The sequence below is a fragment of the Ixodes scapularis genome, unplaced genomic scaffold, assembly GCF_016920785.2.
Source record: "Ixodes scapularis isolate PalLabHiFi unplaced genomic scaffold, ASM1692078v2 PGA_scaffold6__148_contigs__length_123643588, whole genome shotgun sequence".
NCBI lineage: Eukaryota > Metazoa > Arthropoda > Arachnida > Ixodida > Ixodidae > Ixodes > Ixodes scapularis.
Genome location: NW_024609881.1, coordinates 101998023 through 102011767, shown reverse-complemented (window position 1 = coordinate 102011767; position 13745 = coordinate 101998023). Strand labels below are relative to the sequence as shown.

Below are 13745 nucleotides of genomic sequence, written 5' to 3'. Positions count from 1 at the left end.
AGGGCGGGGCTCAAATTGCGTTTTAGCCAAAAACTATAAAGTACGTCTGACCTTTGTTGCGTCGAGTCTCTCATTTTGTTCATGTTAATTCGGGACGTTTTCAAATGAATGCGTACCAACTCGTTCAAATATTCATTCTGCTAATGTCTGAAACTTCATACTAGGCATAATTCTGACATTTTCAAGTCACACTTGGTATTATCAACCTTGAAACCTAAAACTAAGCGTTCCTGGTTTTGAAATTATAATTGTTGGTGTATCAATCTTTCTGTATAAAAACCTTATGTTCAAGGTACTGGGCATGAAAAAAAAATTATATGACCAAAATTGGTATCACACCAGATAATTTCTCGTGTGGTGATATAGGTGACAAGCTCAATACGATACTTTCCTTACGTGCAATTGCGTGGAAGGGGCCTATCATCATTCCTGGGATGACATTCTCGGCTTTGACGTAGAACAGACTTGCCGTGGTATGCTGAAAGTTGGAGTCTATTCCAAAATTGGCCCGACAAAAGAAGTCCATAGACAGAGCTTGGAAGGATTCGAGCATTGACTCCTCCCTCCTTTCATCGGCAAGTTTGCCCAGCACCTTCATGAATACGTCCCCTTGTTCAGTGAGGAAAGGCATCATCTGGAATTCAACATGAGGCGTTTTTCACTTGCCTTTTCCTATATGTCGTCGAGATGGTTTGTGTCTGCAGCTAGAACGGTTTTATCGCGGCAACCTATTTACATATTCTTTTTGCCTTAAATGCCGCATGGAACCACAAAATAAATGTGTTATTATTGGCTTAAACGCGCAACCCAGCAAACAAAATAGAAACTACCAAAATTTATTTGCTAGTGCGTGGAGTGCGTTTCAATATACGTATTCACTTGGCTCCTCCTTTCTAGTGTTTTTTCATAACATATATGGGAAACAAATTTAGAAATTTCGCAAGTTAAAATGTGTAACACTCATTTATAACATTTCTAATACATATTTCTTGCAGCTCGTACCGATGTACCAGGTCATTTTTGTTAATATTAGAAGGGCCAGAACTGGCGGAGGAAAGCACTTTTCATCTCTTTGTCCTCTGGTTCTTATTATTATGGTAACTTTAAATGGCCTAACCAGCTCTACTCTTAATTAAGCTGGCACGATTTACAAAGTCACCTATGATCGCTCTGTCAATATTTTCTTATCCAGGTGTCTTTAACACCTCGAAAGGTATATTATTGTTTGTTCGACCAAGTTAGCTGTGATGCTATAAAATGATTGTTTACTTGGTGCCACAATGATCCTCCCTGACGTAGACACTGCTAACGGCATACACATCGCAAAATTGGGAGTTCTAAAGTTACTTATCACATCACTTCCGTTTGAGAGCAGCCAAAAAGAAGGACTCCCCAGTTCGCCATCTACGTTTTCGACTCAATGAAAAAGATTAAACGCATTTTTTTAAATATTTCTTCCATCGCAATTACGCGGTTTCTAGTTCTTAAGTTTTGATGATAATATATAGAGAACATTTTCAGACCCGTGGTACAATACAAAATAGGACCTTGGGTTGTCACTTCATTTTAGAAGCGTATACGTTCACCTCAATGATATCGACAGTGATCTTTTCTTGGCGGGTTTCTTTTTTCTGTGTTTCGTAACCCCCTTAAGTGGAATCGTGTTGGGAGTTTTTAGTTACCTCTCTTAGTTTGCACGAAGTAAATTCAGGCGAGGTGCAGCCTCGAAGAAAACGCCATTGACTTTCCTTGGCATGAATCATGGACGATCCTAGGGAAGAATGCACCTGATCTGTCCGCATGGTGATCTGAAATAACAATTTTGTTAAGCTTGCCTGTAAAAGAATTTACACTTTAAAGTTGCTTTTATAAATCAGTGACTTCGATATTATTGCGTTTAGATTTTAAGTCGGGTAAAAATATTTTAGTATCTGTTTTTCTCATTGGGAACCTTTCTTTAAGTAGACTCTTTGAAGGGATGTCAATTAACTAACGAGGCATTTCTATGAAACTACCAGTTATAACTCTGACTAACCACCAGCAAAGAGTGAAGTTATCATCTTGTTTTAACAAAACGTACCCGGAACACTCTTTAATTTGTAACGATTGAAGCAGTTTAATTAAAAATTCCGTGTGCTTTATGAGCATTTATTTTTACAGATCCCAGGTGTAAATTATAACACATCATGAACCTAATCCGAACATCAGAATGTCCATGATAACTTCCAAGAGTGCCATGAAATAATTTCTAGCAATAAAAGAATAATCATTGTCCGAAATTTTCTAGTCACTTTTTTTAGGATATAGGATAAATAGTTTCAGGTTCTTGTAGTCACAAAGAATGAAATGTCGAATTTAATTCATCAATTAGATAAATAATAGTGGGTTTAGCCCGAAACAACCCATTCCCGTTTGAACCCGTCCCACTTCAACCAATTCCCGAATCGACCTTCCCTTTTAAACTTGTCCCGTTTCCATTCATTCTCGGAACGACCTTCCCGTTTGAACCCGTCCTGTTTTGTCCCATGCCCGAAACGCCCGGCCCAGTTTATTTTACGCGCGGCATCGCCTTCTTTTTCATTGCCGGCATTATGGAATATATACAAATACTACACCCTTCTCATTAAACCCGTCCCATCTCAACCGATACACAAAAGACCCTTTGCGTTTGAACTCGTTCATTTTCACCCCCTTTGAGTAAGACCCTGTGCATCACTACCTTTTCGCGAAAAGGGTAATCGTCCTACCCCTGGTCTGCGCACCTTTTCTGTTTAAGAATATATGTTCTGAAACATTATTTCATGCAAATGTATTATAAAAATATGCCCCTCTTTAGGAAAGATCCGAAGTAATATATTTTTCTTACTTCAACCACTTAAAGTGCTTTTGCTTTTTTTATTTCAAGATGATCCTCATAACGTGCTACCGCGAAAATGTCTATGTACGCTAATCGACACCGTTACTGCAAAGACGACCTTGTCGTTTTTTTTTTTAATTTTACTTCAAAATGGTATTACCAGGCACCACATTTTAGGACTTAGGCTACTGCTTCAGATGAGCACTTCCAAAGGCAGTAATAGTTTTTATGGCAGCCTTCTAATTCTACGAGTAAACAGCAACACCGTTGATGGCTTGTTCGCGCTACGTACAATAAGTCTTGAGTACACAAGCACATTCGGTAAGCTAAAATTAGCGTCAGCATTGCGATGCTACTTTTAGCGTACCCAAAGTGCTTTCGTACATCATTCTAAAACCTCATATTAGTGATCCTGATACCCTGGAGAGCGATAAATCAGACACGGTAACAGGCATATGATCGCGACTTTATTTTATTTTACATTTTCGAACAGAAAACACTTGCGCACAAAGGAAAACATCATAAACCAGACAATGCCTTCGCCTTGTTGAAAAGGTCGAACAGGGAAATCGTGCCATCAGAAAAGCGACACTCCAGTTCTGATAGTTCGTGGTCCTTGCTGACCCACTTGTGCACCCTGGCCCGCACAGCACCACTATTTGCAAGCTGTTGCAAAAGACACCCTTGTCAAAGCCTCATCCCGTTTGATCGAATCGATGAAGCTGCAAATGTTCGGGTGAGTCCTCCTTGACACCGCGTTTATCTTACGGTGCCATCTCCAAAGTTGTTTCGGGAGAAGGAGAAGTGAGGTCAGCAAGGAGGACCACACATTGGACACTTGAACCTACAATACAAACGAACTGACCCAACTGCGAAGAAATGATGGCCGAAGCGGGAAGGTCAATGTTTCGGGATAGGGCGAAATGGCAAAGGATGAAGCGAGAAGGTCGTTTTAAGCCGGGTCGAAACGGGAAGGTACAAACGGGAAGATTGAATTGGGAATGGGTCGAAACAGGAACCACCCATAATAGGCACATTCGAAAATTCTAAGGCATTCGTTTCAACAGTTACAATCATAAGAAAAAATTAAATCGACCCTACTGAAAAAAACCATTTGAAATTCAAACGGGTGGCAAACTGGTCGCCCGTTTGAATCAAACCTGTCGATCCGTTTGGATCAAACGTGATTATGGGATACGGGTACCCGTTTGGAAACGGTACCCGTTTGGAAACGGTACCCGTTCGAAACGGTACCCGTTTGATACAGGTGCCCGTTTGATACGGGTGCCGTATGGTACGAGTACCCGTTCGACATGGCACGTGACCCCACGTTTGAACGTGCCCTTCGAAATGGCAAATTATGCGCTAGCCCTAAATGGGTATCGTCTGGGAGGTTGGTTATCTTAAACATATTTAAGACGTCCCGAAACTCATAAACGTATTTATAACATGGAGAAAACACGTAGAACAAATGCACTCGCGTAGGTGCTTGTAAGTGGACAGGAAAACCGACACAAAAGATTGTTTTCAATTCTCCTCGAAGTTTATTACCTCTTCTGTAGACAAGTACAAACGTGCAAGCGATCTGTGAACACTATACAGGTAGACTTTCGGGGAAATTATTCTCCTGGCTGCCGCGCGAATAGGCGCTGCATAATTCTTTAGATAATTTAGAAGAGTACGCGTAGAAGAACGGTCAATCGTTGCCAACACGTAGGTTGCAGTGCACTTACCATAACAATAGCGGACTTGAAAGAGGTAATCCGTGATATTTGTCGACACGGTCAAAGCAGGACAACCACACAAACACAAACGAGAGGGAACGGCTCCTTGGAAGTTCAACACGATGCGGCGCACAAGCTGTCATTTGCCGAACCCAACCAAACCGCGAGAATTTGCGACTTCTTTGAAGAATCGCTCGTTGCCGACATACACGTGGGTCTTTTCGAACACTGATAGCTTTGGTGCACATCCAATACGTTGTCGAGAGGCGTCCCAATAAGACCGCAGGGTTAGGCGACAGATTGAAGCAGGTAGGACGAGCGAACTTCGAGCAGCAACTGACAACAAGCAGACAAAGAAAAAAGCGGCTGCAAGGCGCGCCCTTCCGGATCTCGATGCTTATCAGCGTGTAGCTCGCGCGCTGCTGTGGGTCACGTGACAGGGGTGACAAGAGAGGAGGGAGGGGGCGAGGTCAAGGCGCTGGGACCACCGGGACAGCCCAGGACAGCCCCTCTCCCTCTCCCCAGGCATTCCAGGGAGATGCGTTTTTGTAGTCCCGAAGAACAAACGCGCGCGCGGGCGCGCTCGAACTTTGGAAATGGCGGCGGGGCTGCCAGAAGCTCGGCTTGCGCCCGAGCGAAGAAAGAACTCAGCGCAAGCTCGTAGTTTGAGTGCTGCAACGGCGGGCGTGCTCTCGCAATTCTCGATGTTCTTGCAGCCGCGTGTACGCGTGCTACCTTCGCTGCGTCTTGAATTAAAGTGAAACGGAGTCTAGACGTACATTCTTTCACGCGTTCGCGTCTTCTGCGAGAGAGATTCGAGCTGAATAAGTACATTTAGGCAACAAAGATGGACAAAGTATTAAAGGTCTGTCAAAAATATTGGCTCACCAACGTCGCGCGTTTACGTAAAACAAAAAAAAAAGGTGTTAGTTTTAGTTGCAGTATAATCGAAAATCAGCGCAATTGAAATATAAATATAATTACTTGCATTACGCGGACGATCTGAAATCGATGAACCGGCGCTCCCAGCCTTCCGGAAAACATTGGCTGCCACGGCTGAAACGCTAGGCGTGCCCACGCCGCCGATCTGTACGTTCAATATCAAACGGGCTCCGGAGAGCCGTTTGATTAAACCGGTGCAGTTTGCAACATGGTCGCCGGTTTGAGCAAACGTGCGACAACTTTGCCCAAACGAGTCGCCCATTTGCCCAGACGAGCGACCCGTTTGCCAAATAGGTGACCGTTATGGCTCATACGGGGGACCCCTTTGAGCCATACGGGCGACCCCTTTGACAAACTGGTGACCAGTATGGTTAAACGGTTACCGGTATGGACCCGTTTATTTTCATATGGGCGCCAAATGGTTTTTTTCAGTAGGGGAGTGTTTATAAAAAGTTAAACATCATGATGTAAAACGAAATTCTAACTAAAAACACTTCCGTACCTCTTTGAAAGGTAGGGGCAAGACACACATTATGAGCAATCAAAATAGAAAGGCATGTATTGTGTAAGAGGATAACATTCCTGAGTATATATATTTTTTCTACCATTGCTGAAAAAGCTTACCCCGCGTTCGGCAAAGTTTTTGAAGTTTGAGACGAAGACGTAATGCAGAAAATCAAGGTCCTTAACTACAAGGGTCGGAACATCGCCATTATAAAACCTGTGGAGAAGTAATTAATGCCTAGCTTACAAAACGAGTGAAAGAATCTGGATAATAAATACGTTGACAAATGTGATGTTTATAAAGTCTAGATAGTGTACGGTCATGCATTATTTTTGTAATATAAAAAAATAAATTATCAAAACAGAAGCATCAAAAAAGATAGCGTCTTTGCACTTTCTAGGCCAATGACTATATATTTTAGGTCCTTGAAGAGGCGCTGAAATTATTTAAAAACAGTTTGAAGTGCATAAATCTGACGAACATTTCCTTTTGCAGATTTTCCACGAAAAAAATTAATTCGCAAAATATTTACGCCGTTAGACTCAATTTATGTGGAGATCAGGGCCCGCTCTAAGCCCCTACCACAGACTTGTGGAACCAACCATTGCTACTGGATTGGCATGGCTGATCGATTGAACACACTCGCTGAGCTTGTTGTCACCCTATGGCGACATCCTATGTGTCTAGTCTGGCGTCTCACACCTCCTGTTATTCGTGTGAGCAGACGAGCGGCAGCATGGAGGTAGGAAGCTTCTGGAGGCGGCATCACGCAACCATAGGTGAAGTCAAAAGAGACTTGTGGTTTGAGGGACAGAACCCCAACGATTGCCAAAGGCAAACAAAACCAAAAGACGCTATTGAATGGATTTAGGTACCCTTGGACGGGACTTGGGCACCCTTCAAGGCGTTCCCAGCAACCGCGACCTCTACTTCCGGTTTCGCTTGGGATTTTCTAGTTTCGCTGGCTTGAGCCGCTATGTCGCCTCCTCTTCTTGCTACCCCACGCCTGGCAGTCTCCGGCATCATCAGCTACTCCACCACCGTGTATCATCGTCTGCAATGTCCGACGCGGATATAGAAGGTTCGCGTCGGCGTTCGTTTTCGGCTTCGTCTGTGTGCTATTCAGCACCGTCTCAAACGTCTGCGACGCTCGTAAGACGCTACCATAAAAGCGGCGTTCTATCATTCCTTCATGCACGAGCCAGGCTCAAATGCAAGCGTGTGTCAGTGTCTGTCGACGTACGATAAAAAGTTACCGGGAGGACTAACAAATCAACAAAATAAATATGAAGTCCCCCCAGCTTATCTGTTCTTGTTCTATTTTCCACAGGGCATCAGCGAGCAAGGTGGTGAGCGTCAGGACGCACCATTAAACGTGACATGAAAAATATTCGCTTTGGCAGGCATGGCGAAACTTGCGAGCCTCTCGAAGCGAGATGACGGGAAAATACCTGGACAAACTTGGTGCGAGGCGAACGCCCGATTTTCTCCAGCCAAATGGCTCGCAAATTCTTACCCGCGTAAGTATCTCTCGGTATTGAAACCATGGTTGCAATCACGACGGAGGGCAATTCACAGAGCAACGGGGTCGCTTCTACTGGAACCAACATCCTAATTTAGAGTAAACGCACGCTCTGTGATAAATCTAGCCAGATCAAGAAATATAATTGACGTGAGACGCTAGGCTTAAATCAGTCCCGCTACGAAAACGTGCTCCTTCACAGCGCTTCCAAAGGCGCGTACTCGGATGATAAAATCTTCCTCAGAACACCTTTCTGAACGCAGAGCGGCTCGGGCTCATAAAAACAAGCAAGATTGACTTGCGTAGCTTGTTGAGCATGCCGCAAACGCGGGCAGCCATGCTTGTTATCGTTTGAAACCGAAGCGAGAAAGGCACTCTAGCATTAGTCTTTACTTAAATCTAGATTGTTTGTTTCTCAGACATAAACTGTTAGTAAAAATACTACTACGGCACGGGGAAACAATTTCACAGCGAACATTTCACACGTCAATCACCTCATCAATTAAATAGAGCCGAGAAAGTCTGCTTACCTATCTAAGCACGTTTTGTTATGGGCGGGGCCTAGAGCAGGGCTACTCCCGACTAAACTTCGTCTAATGGCATGTATATTGCTGAAAACGTGTCTGTTCCTTTTGTTGTTTTTTAGAGCGCACCTCTTAGGCGCCCGTATCCGGCTTGAGCGGTGTCGGCGTCGGCGTCGGCGTCGGCGTCGCCGTGACCACGCGGTGCATGATGTGAAAGTTTCCCGCTAGATTTAGCGGGAACATTTTCCTTAAATGGGGGCGAGCAGGAGAGGAGGAGGGGCATAGCCCCCTCTCCATACCTTCCCCTCCTCCTCCTCAACAGCTGCACTCTAATTCGGCGTTACAGGGATTTCTAAACGGCTTTCATTTTAGAGCGCAGCTCTTAGGCGCCTGTTTCCGAATTGAGCGGCGACGGCGTCGGCGTCGGCGTCGGGTCGCCGTCGGCGTAACCACGCGGTACTTTATGAGACGCGTGAGGTCACTGATGACGTCATCAGTGACGTCATCGGCATCGGCATCGTCACTGTTGACGTCATCGGCATCCGCATCGTCATCATCGCCGTCCCTGATGATGTCATCAGTGGCGTCACTGATGACGTCATCGACATCCGCATCGTCATCGTCACTGATGACGTCTCCGGCATCGTCATCGTCATTGATGACGTCATCAGTAACGTCACTAATAACGTCATCGTCATCAGCACGTGACCTAATAGGGATCACGGGACCCCAATGACGTCACGTGACCCCGGTAGCACCACGTGACCCCAGTGACGTCACGTGACCCCCTTGAGGTCACGTGACCCTCGTGAGACGACGGCGACGCCGCTCGGAGGGAGGAGTAGCAGACAGGATGAGGAGATGAGGTGGAGGGAGGAAGGATATAGGCTCCTTGCACTGACGTCACATCGCATACTTTTGAACACCAAGTAAAAGGAGGAGAGGGAAGCTAGCTTTTGTAAGAATTTTGAGTGACAGGTTAATCTTCTATAATCTTCTGGGGGGAGAATAGCGACGCCTGTACAAATCCGGGAGGCACAAAGGAGGGTCCTGATAAGAGGGGAGTTCCTTCTTCCCCTCTTCTCTGGAGGGCATCGAAAATGACGTCATGTGCAAGGAGCCTATACCTTCCCCTCAGTACCCTTCCCTCCTCCTCCTCAAGAGCTGTGCTCTAATCCGGCGTTACGGGGAGTTGTAAACGGCTTTCATTTTTTGTGAAGAAATTTGGAACAATTTATGCACTCTCGAGGCTCATTAAAGGTTTTTTTTTTTAAATCTCAGTGTCCCTTTAAATGACTGCACTTACCCAAATATGTTGCCGTACGTATCGCACCATTTTTGCAAAGCCAGGTGTCGGCCCTACGTGGAAAGCAGTACGTGATTAATAAAGACGACCAATATTTTTATTGAAAATGGGAAAGTGTGCACCAGTGATCCTTACGACTAACCTTTGCGCCAGCAGTGAAAAGCTTTCTAAAGCATTTCACAGAATTAACAGCGAATGACATATTTTATCGAAGTAATTGCATAATATACAAAAATAAGGGTCGGGCGTCTCTTGAGAAACGTGAGCCTGCACAGGTAGCATGCCATCGAAACGTCTGACTTGGCACAAGCTTGGAAATCCAGGGCTTGTGTCTAAAATGGTTTTTGCTCAAATGCTCTAGTTAGTGGCAGATGGCTTTTCCTTGACGTTTCTATGTTTTTTTTTCTGGCTCCCCACATAATTCTAAAATTTCATACTTTAGCCAAAGATGTCATGTATGAACCTAAGTTCCAGCAGTGAAGCCAGAATTTCACAATTCATTGGCAATTGAGGCCCAAAGTTGCCGTGTGAAAACCGAATAGCTCTGGCACATGTTTGGCGAGCATGTCCAAAAAGATTCCATTTGACAGTCAAACAACCAGCAACCAGCAATGAAGCCTACCTTCGGCGCTGTTTGGACACATTGGACAAGTATATATGTCCAGACCTCGGCCAAATAAACTAAGATTTGCCTATACCTTCTTGGCTCTTGTGGGCTCTCAAAGGTCATATATTTCCCAACAATGCACGAAGACTTTCGCTTCGCCCCCTCCTCCGAAGGCGGCGATGCGGGCACAAAGCGGCGGAGGGAGTAGGACCAGGCCAAAAACAACGTTTACCTTTCGGTGGTATTCTCTGAGGTTTCCGCAGAGAATGCTCGGTTCCGGTCCTGGTATACCTAAATTTCGGAAGTATTCAAAGTTTTTCTTTCTCCATCTAGAGAAAAAAAATACTTGATATAATATCAGATGAGCATGTTAACAGAACTTATAGATTAATGTTTTGTTTTAGACTGAGGGGCGTTAAAAGAGTGTGAGCGTGTGATTTTTAACAAAACGCATTCCTTGCTCAGAATACGCTTTTCTATATTGTCTTTTGTCTTAAATACAAATCTGCTCAATCTGCGAGGTTAAAAAAAGGGGTCGGCGGTAGATCTGATGTTAGGCAGCAGTGAGGAACTACTCATACAATGAAATAAAGAGATTGAAAAATTTTCACAGGGAGTTATAATCTCAAATTTAAACTATGATCTAGGTGATTACATATCTATTTTAGTTTAAAAAGTCAGCGTTCTTTCAGATAAGACAAAATGAAGGTGATTGATCACGTTTGTTTAATATAACACCACATCCTGGCTTTTGTTGTAAATGCAGAGTCACTTAATGAGCACCTTGATTTGAAAGTTCAATAGCATCGTTGGTGGCACTTTAAGAAACTCAGAGCGTGTTTAATATGAATATATATAAATATTGTGGGTTGTCCTTTGCTTTTCGGTGACCTTGTCGGCTAATGACGCAATTCATTGGTTCCTGAGGGGCAATAAGGTGATCGAGACTAGCCACATGTTGCCTGTGTTGACTCGTCAGTGACCATAAAAAGCAAATAAACAGTTATTAGGGCATAACATTTATGTACATAGCGAGATAATCAAACGCAGCGATTTCATTGTAATTAGCACACACGTGCACATACACACACACACACACGCACACACACACACACACACACACATATATATATATATATATATGTGTGTGGGCCGGACTCCGGCCGAAACGTCGAAGATTAAATCGTCCGTTGTTGCTGTTTTCACTAAGGGTTTTTTTCTTCTCAGTTATATATATATATATATTGCCGGCCGTAGCGCCGAGAAAGCAACTCGCGGTCACGGACTTCCGTTTTAGAAATGGAAGTCCCTTTCTGCCATTTCGGATTTCTGCCGTTTTAGAAATAAATGCATGGATAATGGAGCAAGACAGTGGAACGTCTTCTCTAAAATGTAAGTGAACGTGTAAGCACAGCTAGAGAAGAAAAAATAGGTAACTCAAAGCTATTAAATATTTATTTCATATCAAACATTTTGAACGTGATAAAACTTCAGGAGAAATAAGAAATTGCTTAGCTCCTCTAACTTAAAACGCTCTAATTGATGAACGCAATGTTCTTACGACAGAGGTTAAAATAGGAAAACACGCGACAGTTGATTTGTCTCATTCACAAAACAATACTGTGACTCATCGACCAAGAAATGAATCTTACTTCACCTGAGAAAAACGGTGACTAAAAGAGCCGTCAGCATGATGAGGGCAGCAAAAGAAGACATCCTCCTATACTCCACTAACGCGAAGTGATCAGTCAAAACTCTCCTGTTACGGACTGTACTGAGGCACACGTGTGCACAAATAAAAGGTGAGAAAAGCTCCCGATCTATTTTTCTTGCAGTAGATACGTCTGGGATACACGTGTGATTTTTTTTGAAGGACGCAGGAAAGCTCAACGTCTGCATTGATACCATAATCTCTGTCGAGTGCTGTGATGCTACCTGTCGCTCTCTTGTTTGGCCAAAATGATGTCTACGAGTGTACGGGGTTTGGGGAAGGGGGGGGGGGGGGGGGGGGGGTTGCATGCCTTCAGCTATGTAGCTTGTCCAAGCCATCGTCCCGTTTCGCTCGAATCTTTCTCATCCTCCTTGCCCATTCCTCTCTCATATATGAACAACACGTGACCCTTGAATGGTACAAGGCTGCACCTACGAACTGAGCGCTGCCAGGTTCTGCCGTGTTTCCTAGGCTCAGCTACCATTGTGCCAGCGGATACCGGTGTTCTAACGATGTGTGAAACTCCGTTCAACTTCATAAATATGTTGTGCATCGATAAAATTGTTGATGTACTAATTTCGACAGCGAATATTTTGTGCATGCCCGTGAAAAAGGTTTTGTGGAACGCTCACAGCACTTCGAAGTACGTGTGCGGGTATTCTTGGTATGCATCCAAACCAACATTAAACCGCGCAGTCGAGTTTTATGGCGGTGATTTTTTATGTGCATTTTGACCCCTGAAGTTATCAGATTTGAAGCTTACGAAACCCTACTTCAATGAAGTCGAGTCGCTGTTGCAACAAAAGGTCGAAATCCATCGTCTGAGCAGCTCGGTGGCTCCCGGAAATCCAAGAGAACCGCTTATACGTTCACGCTACTGCGAAGTTCGCGACGTAATCGAACAGGGACTCCGGTGAACGAAACTCCACGCGGAAGGTTTTCGCAGCCGTTCACAATGCAAATCCCCATCTTGGCCTCGGCAACGCCACACACATTCGTTTATTCAAACTGCTCGGCGGGTCGGCTCGTCCTCTCGTCATGGTTCATCGTTCATCGGGGTCTCGCACGTCACGCCTGTCTTTTCTTCTCGTCGCTCTCGTTAAATCTACCAATCCGAGCGAGCGCAGAAGTCCGGCGCGCACAAATGATATAACGCGCACCGCGTCCGCTCCTCTAGTTTTGTCAGGCGAAACCTTCCAGGTGCCGGTCGGGACGCGACTAGCTGGTCGCGGTTCGTCGTCTGCTCCTCAGGATCTCGCCACTTCGGCCTCGCCTTCCTCGTCTTTGATTTGCTCATGTAATCGTGGGTTCATATACGGTTTAAACTTTATTTTCTATGCCTGCGCATCAGAAAAGTCACGTGACCTCCCCCCCCCCTTCCAGGCGCTCCTTCCATGCACTTGTGTATAGAAGACATGATAATAACATGACACTGATAAGCTTTTGCTGCATCTGCTGAAACGATTAACCTTTATCTTCCCTAAACCGACAAGCTACGCCGACTTCACGTTCCTGTGGTGGTCCTGTTGTCGGGACGGCGCATGTGCAGACGCTACGCCTCACTGCAATCTGTGGGTTTCTCTACAAACGCAATGCACACACCTGGTGGAAGCGCAGACCTGGGGCTCCAAGTCGGGCACTCCGGGAGAGACTATACGCAAGATTGCTTGCCGCCGTTATTGGCCAGGGCCGCGCTTTGCCTTGGCTCTGACCAATCGCGGCAGTCGGCGATATTGCCTATTTTCTCGCCGAGTGCTGAACTTGTAGAACCCTTGCTTGTAAACGGCGTGTCAGTCTATACCAGGGTTGGGTATATTGCCACATGTGATAATACTTTTTAGCATGTTTTAGGCGTTCGATTCGATGGTATTTGCATATGCGCATACTTTTGTTGCATTACTTCAAATTATATAGTTGATGCTGGTTACAGCTTGTCTTCTGCGCTGCATTTAGCTTGCGTTTCTGTTTTATTTTGCTTTTATATATATTATGAACACTAGGGACATAAATAAATCACGTCGACCCTTTGACTCTCTGCTTTCGTACT

General features: G+C 44.8%; 1 protein-coding gene across 1 annotated transcript in view; it reads right to left on the bottom strand.

Moving 5' to 3' along the window:
• Positions 1-11703, bottom strand: part of LOC121838287 (cytochrome P450 3A6-like) — a 30287-nt gene extending 18584 nt beyond the window's left edge. Inside the window, exons 1-6 of the mRNA XM_042294426.1 lie at positions 11645-11703; positions 10220-10316; positions 9381-9433; positions 6148-6244; positions 1683-1808; positions 397-634 (exon numbers count right to left, since the gene is read on the bottom strand). Of these exons, the coding sequence (XP_042150360.1) occupies positions 397-634; positions 1683-1808; positions 6148-6244; positions 9381-9433; positions 10220-10316; positions 11645-11703 (670 nt within the window). The remainder of the gene's footprint in view (positions 1-396; positions 635-1682; positions 1809-6147; positions 6245-9380; positions 9434-10219; positions 10317-11644) is intronic.
• Between the last annotated feature and the right edge of the window lie 2042 nt (positions 11704-13745).